Raw genomic sequence first — 7,500 nt, forward strand, 5'->3', positions numbered from 1 at the left:
CTGGAAGACGTGGGGGTCGTGAGGCACGTAGAGGCCGATCTTCACCTGGGAGGAGCAGGGATTGAAATCAAACGCACCCTTACTGACTCTAGGAGTACAGACTGTGATCTAAACACACAGTAACAAACCCCGCCCTGTGCTAACAGAATGGAACAGAGGAAATGTGAGGAATGAAACACTTATGAATAAAAAGATGAGAGAGAGAGAGAGAGAGAGAGAGAGAGAGAGAGAGAGAGTCTAAATTCCTTCCTTCTTTGTTTGTTTGGTTTTTTGTTTGTTGCTTTCTTTCTTTCCATTGGCTTACATGTGAAATCAGAGAGAGAGAGAGAGAGAGAGAGAGAGAGAGAGATGGATTGGGAAGAGGAATAAAGTAAAAGAACGTGCAAGAGAGAAAGAGAGAGAAGGAAAGACAGAATGAGGGAGAGAGAGACGGAAAGAGAGACAGAGAGGAAGAGTGGGAGAGAGAGGGAGGAAGATGGACAGATTCAAAGAGAGAATGTGAGTAGGGGAGAGAGAGGAGAGACATATAGGTAGATGAAGAAAGATGAGGAAGATGGACAGATATAAAGAGAGAAGAGAAGGGAAGATGGAGTGAGAAAGAGAGGGAGAAGAGGGGGAGAGAGAGAAGAGAGAGAGAGAAGAGACATACCAAGAGAGTGAGTCTTTTTTGGCCTACATGTGGTAAATCAGGGAGACAGAGGAAAAGGGAAAGGTTGTCTTTCTCTTTTTGTTTGTTTCTTACTTTCTTTCTTTCTTCCTCCCACCCTCCATAACATGACGCCATCCCTCCCCCTCTTCCTCCATCCATCCCTCCCTCTGTCAATCATTCTTCCTCCCTCCCTCATCCTACACCCTCTCCCTCACTCCATCCCATCCTCCTTTCCTACATCCCCTCACTCCTTCCTTCCCTCCTTCCTACCTTCTTCCATCCATCCCTTCCACCCCTCTCTCTCTATCCTCTCTATACTTCCTTTTCCTCCCTCTATTACTCCCTACTTCCTCCATCCTGTATGTGCTGGTATCTCTTGTAGGAGCTACCAAACTCTCCATCTCACCTTCCCTCCTCCTTCCTTCCCTCCTTCCCTCCCTCCCTCGTTCCCTCTCTTACCTTCTTCAGAGTGTGCTGGTATCTCTTGTAGGAGCTCTCGAACTCGGCCACCAGTTCTCCCAGCGTGCGGTGCGTGAGCGGTTTGTCCATCAGGTCCTGGCGGCGGCTCATGCCCAGCGAGCCGTAGCGCCCGTTGCAGTAGACGCCCAGCACCACGTGGTGGAAGCAGTGGCCCGAGAACTGGGTCTTAAAGCTGATGGGGAAACGCTCCAGAGACGTCAGGCCGTTGGTCAGGTAGCTGGACGCCACGGCAGTTAAGGATCAGGAGGAGGAGGTGTGGGATAGTTCATGTTTTATGTTGTCATTTATCTGATGTGCTTATCCAGAGTAACAATGAGCGCAATATTACAATGTGTTTGCTTTCCTAGCTGCCATGTTGGAGGAGAAACGACAAAACAAAAATATTGTAACGCTATTACTGCTATTTTTATAGTACTACTACTACTAATACTGCTACTACTACTACTACTACTACTACTACTACTACTACTACTACTTCTATTACTACCACTAATACTGCTACTACTACTACTACTACTACTACTTCTATTGCTACTACTAATACTGCTACTGCTACTACTACTACTACTACTGCTGCTGTTACTACTACTACTACTACTACTTCTATTACTACTACTAATACTGCTACTACTACTACTACTACTACTACTACTACTACTACTACTACTACTTCTATTACTACTACTAATACTGCTACTGCTACTACTACTACTACTACTGCTGCTGTTACTACTACTACTACTACTACTTCTATTACTACTACTAATACTGCTACTACTACTACTACTTCTATTACTACTACTACTACTACTACTGCTACTACTGCTTCTATTACTACTACTACTACTACTTCTATTACTACTACTAATACTGCTACTACTACTACTACTACTGCTGTTAACTACTACTACTACTACTACTGCTTCTATTACTACTACTACTACTACTACTGCTTCTATTACTACTACTACTACTACTACTACTGCTACTACTGCTTCTATTACTACTACTACTACTACTTCTATTACTACTACTAATACTGCTACTACTACTACTACTACTGCTGTTAACTACTACTACTACTACTGCTTCTATTACTACTACTACTACTACTACTACTACTACTACTGCTACTACTGCTTCTATTACTACTACTACTACTACTTCTATTACTACTACTAATACTGCTACTACTACTACTACTACTGCTTCTATTACTACTACTACTACTACTACTGCTACTGCTACTACTGCTTCTATTACTACTACTACTGCTGTTAACTACTACTGCTACAACTACTACTGCTACTACTACTACTAACAGTAATATTAACACATTTACATTGTACATTTTACTCATTTAGCTGCCTGTCTTATCCAGAGTGACTTGATGAGGTCAACAGTAAAATAAGCTTCATTTCATGGCACATGGAACAAATATTCCTGTGACACTAGAATGAACCGTGAGTCACGATTCCCTTGAGCAAGGCACTTCTCCCACCTGCTCCAGTGGCTCTGCTCAGTGTCCAGCAGTAGAGGACTGTGGTTGAACTGGGTTTGAATGGCTTTGACTGTATCAGTGTGAAGGAGGACGGTACTGAAAAAAGCATGGAGCTCAGCAAACCTTATCTTTGGATAAATAAAGGTTAACAAAAATCCCATTCGAGTAGCTTCGATTCCACATCTGAATATAAAGCTGAGTGTAAAATGCACAGCAGAGCCGGTACAGCAGCTTGAGTGAAATTAGATTCAATCTCATTCTCAAAGGGCCAGTACTATAAAAATGCCACGGGGTAAACACTGTCTGTGACTGCAAGAGTGTGTGTGCTTGTGTGTGTGTGTGACAGCTACTCCTATCCGACTGAATCTGTCCAATTCCTTGCTGTTTTCTTCTCTTATATAACTAGAGAAACAAAGGGAGAGACAAAGAGAGAGAAAGATGAGCTATCTGGTACCATCAAAGGCTTGAGGGAATAATGACACGCAGAGCAACTCCTGTATGTGTGTGTGTGTGTGTGTGTGTCTCCCAGTGACAGCCTTCAGGTCGATTAGGATGCTCCTCTGACCTCTATGGAGCGTAGACCTCCCTCTCCTCTTCCCTTTCTCTTTTCCTTCCTCCTCTCTATTTCCCTTCTCCTCCTCTTCCCTTAGTTTTCCTTTTTTTCCCTTCCCTCTTCTCTCCCCTTCTTCTCTCCTGTTCCATATTATCTTAATCACACCATTTCTGCTTACTGCGTCAAAATTTCACTCTCTAATGCTGTCAGTTCACAAGGAGGAGCTTGCAGTGCAGTGTCAGAGTTCGTCGTCATTTCACAACAATCTGTGACACTGTGTTGGCCTCATAATAAAACATCTTAGATATAAAATGAACAGAGACTAGATATAAAGAACAGTGACTCCTAATGATATCTGAATGAGGTCTATATTGAACAGACAGCTCTCATGCTGTGGGCTGCATTGCTTTACAGTGTTTACAGTGAGACTGATCCAACTGTAGCAATCTGTTCACACACACACACACACACACACACACACACACACACACACACACACACACACAAAGGTTTGGCCTGTCTCTTTGTCAGCCACAAGCCAACCATCTGCTCCGCTCTGCCCACGGAGGCCTGTCATTGGCCAGAGCGCCTGTCCGTCACCTCGACAGCCTGGATGCCACAGTGCTGCTGTGTTTTCATTAAATATTCACACAGGGCCGCCCGGCGTCCACAGAACTAGACCGCAACACACACACACACACACACACACACACAAACAGCTACTATCAGGAGATCATTCATAATTAAAGCTCCAGTGTGTGTGTGTGTGTGTGTGACATCCCCATGCAGTAGGGGAGTCAGCAGAGTTAAGTCATTTTTTCCAACAGAATCCAGAGCAGAAAGGTGCAGGATGGCCTGGTGTCTGGAGAAACCACCTTGTTTTAACTGGAAGGTTGCGAGTTCAATCCCTTCAGCACCCGTACAGCCTGCTGAAGTGTCCTTGAGCAAGGCACTGAATCCCTACCTGCTCACCTACTGGAAGGTCTTAAAGGTCACTACTTCCAGAGATGTCGTGAAGTCAGAGATTCCAACTTTCTACTAGGAAAAATGTGATGGATCGGCCCTTCGAGTTGGAATTGCAAGTAGGAAAACTTGGAGAAGATTTCTCAACCGACCATGGGCGTCCATGTTTCTCCCCATTTTTGTCCAGACATGGAAACACACAGAGGCTATAACTGCAACATACAACCTGCATAATAGTGCAGGCCAAATAGGGCAAATCATTCACATTTGCCTAAAAGCAAAAAAATTGGCTTCCATGTCCAGCTACTACAGTTCAGATTGGTGTTCGATGTCCTGAACATTTTCAGAATTGGAGCTACTGCAAAAGCCATTTTTCTTTCTGCCACTGCAAGTAAATGGGTTTACTCTATTTCTGCTGAACTGACCTTGACGGATTGAAAAAAAAATGTCTACACTTTTATTTTGATGGCCGAGGAATTTAATGGCGCTAAAGTTAAACATCATGAACTGGCAAATTCAATAATACTGAGTAAAGAAATACAATGAAAATGCAATTTTAAGAGAACTGAGAAAATTGCCATTTTCCAATATGTCTGACTGTCATAGATCAACAGGAAAATTGTCAGATTTAAAGATATTGAATATCAGCACAGCTGGTTATAGGCAACTTCAATACAAACATATCGGTATCGGCCTTCAAAACCCATATCAATCCAAACCTATTGATTATCTATTGTTACTTCATCTGACCACCAGATGACAGGTTATGAGGAGAGGAGAAACTTAACAGCAAGGGGCTGCATTGACCACAAGGATGGAGAATCATACTGCTATAAATAATAATGAAGAATGCATCTGGATGGTATGTGTGTGTGTGTGTGTGTGTGTGTGTGAGTGTGTGTGTGTGTGTGTGTGTATGTGTGTGTGTGTGTGTATGTGTGTGCATATCTATGCATGTGTGGGGGGACACTACAGTTTTTCTTCAAAGAAAATGCTAATGTGACGCCTTCCTCCTGACAGGCTAGTGAGTGTGTGTGCTTCAATGTGCATTTCAGTGTCTGTGCGTGTGTGTGTGTGACAGTACAATTTTTCTCCAAAGTATACACTGTACTGACACCTTGCTGTACGTGTATGTGTGTGTGTGTGTGTGTGTGTGTGTGTTGAGCTAGAGAAAGTGCAGCAACAGCACCAGAGCAGCTCACTGAGGTACCTCAACCTACAGCTGACACTCACGGGCTTGTGTGTGTGTGTGTGTGTGTGTGTGTGTGTTGCACATTGCAGTACATTGCACTGACATTATTATTAATCTGAGCAACAGAGGCGCCATGACTGCAATAACTGAATCTGTAGACACACACACACACACACACACACACAGTTGTTCCTCTGTAATGAATGGTCCATTAACCAAACACACTCCCTGTGATGGAGGCCATGTGATGCAGCTAACAGTAGCTCTCTCTCTCTCTGTTTCAGCCTCTCTCTCTCTCTCTCTCTCTCTCTCTCTCTCTCCAGGTCAGCGTCATGCCAACTGAGTGAGCGGTAACAGTTGCCGTAGAAACCAATTTGAGAGAGTTGTCAGTTTTAACGCAGCCTGTGAGTATGATAGCACCTCTCTTCTCTCTCTTTCCCTCTCTCTCTCTCACACACTCTTTCTTTCTCTCTCTCTCTCTCTCTCTCTCTCACACACACACACACACACACACACACACACTAATGCTTTGATATGAGAGTTAACATAATCCAGGAACCAGTTCTCCATGCTTGTTAGCAGCCGTCTTCAACTGAACAGTGTGCTCTGTCTGCACTAATAGAGAACCAATATACTGTAACTCTCTTTTTCTATCTATCTATCTATCTATCTATCTATCTATCTATCTATCTATCTATCTATCTATGTTTCCATCTAATTGTGAAGCAAACTTTTGAAATGTCGCTGCCATAAGAAATATGGAAACAGTCATGATGCTACGATCATTTACTGTATTTATTTGTTAAAAGTTTCCATCACTATTTACCGCAGAACTTCTTTAGCAAAAAGTTTCCACCTCAAGCGAGTGCGTTGTGTAATTGAGAAAAATGTATCAAAATTTGCCTTTTCCAGTATGTATGCACAAGTATACATAATAAATAATATAAATTTATACAGTCTGTTGGGCAGATATAATCTTATTTGTACACTTGTCTGTAAATTGAAAATATTCCCCTATGGTATATACTCTAGGAAGAAAATATGCTAGATTGTTAATGAATGAAATCTGATTAAAAAATAAATGAAAGACTATCTATCAGTCTGTCTCTCTCATTTTATCTCAATTCAGTCACTTTACCATTTGGCTGTTAATCAGAAACAAATCTGCCTAAGCGGCACTTTCTAAAACCAACAAACAAAAGTTTACACATTTTGACCATTTTGAATTAATTATTTGCCTTAAAAGCATTTAGAGCATATCTCTCTCAATTTAGCTTTATCTCTATCACTCTCTCTCTCTCTCTCTGACTATATTTAACTATCTATTCTTATCAGCTCTCTGTGACGAGAGTAGATCAAGGCACAGTAGAATCTGTTGTCTTCCTCCGTCTCTCCCTCCCAAACTTTCCTTAAACCTGTGAAACCCGACACACAGCTGACCGCAGCCTGCCAGCTGACACTCAGCTGTTCACTGACTGCTGTTTGTTTTAACCTGCTCACAGCACCAGGGGGGCGGGGTCTACCGCATCAGCGCTTTTCAGACCACGTCAGGTAAGTTGTCAAACACAGAGAAGTTGACTTGATTGAGATATTTTCCTGTGATTGCCCAAACTTTCTGCCGCTGATTGTATTCTCCTATGTGGTTCATCCCACCCATTTGGCACCTATAGGTCCGGAGGCTGGCCCTCACTGGAAATCAAGCTATTTCATAGGTTTTCTAATGCCACTAAACTGCTGTTTGTACACCTCTAACATGGAGGGAAGAAGCAGCAGCAGCCTGGAGGTTTGGTTAAATAAAAACTGTGACGTCCTCAATTGATTTTGCTCTCTGCCCCTCGTTTCCACAGTAGTGTCTGCGAATTTCAGTAGGGATTTATTTCTTTTTTGTGGGTGTGTGTGTCTTGTGTGTGTTTTTGTTTTATACTAATTATGTGATTTTATACTTGTTTTGTGTATATTTTGAAAATCAATAATAAAAAAACAGTATTGATGTCTCCACTTGTCTCCAAAATCCCTCGACTTAAAAAGTGCTCTGTTGTGGGAGAAAATCTCAGCTGAACTGGCTGCAGGAGTCTCATTAAGGCTGATATTTTCTTGCAGCATTCAATGTTTAGACGGTTCGGATCTCTGGGCCGGCTGGGAAAAATCTGGATGGGGAACGT

General features: G+C 42.6%; 1 protein-coding gene across 1 annotated transcript in view; it reads right to left on the reverse strand.

Moving 5' to 3' along the window:
- The window catches only part of vash2 (vasohibin 2), a 43,848-nt gene that overhangs the window by 14,373 nt on the left and 21,975 nt on the right, over nt 1-7,500 (reverse strand). Inside the window, exons 6-7 of the mRNA XM_071916276.2 lie at nt 1,109-1,346; nt 1-45 (exon numbers count right to left, since the gene is read on the reverse strand). The exon at nt 1-45 is cut by the window's left edge and continues 99 nt beyond it. Of these exons, the coding sequence (XP_071772377.1) occupies nt 1-45; nt 1,109-1,346 (283 nt within the window). The remainder of the gene's footprint in view (nt 46-1,108; nt 1,347-7,500) is intronic.

The sequence above is a fragment of the Centroberyx gerrardi genome, chromosome 18 (assembly GCF_048128805.1).
Source record: "Centroberyx gerrardi isolate f3 chromosome 18, fCenGer3.hap1.cur.20231027, whole genome shotgun sequence".
NCBI lineage: Eukaryota > Metazoa > Chordata > Actinopteri > Beryciformes > Berycidae > Centroberyx > Centroberyx gerrardi.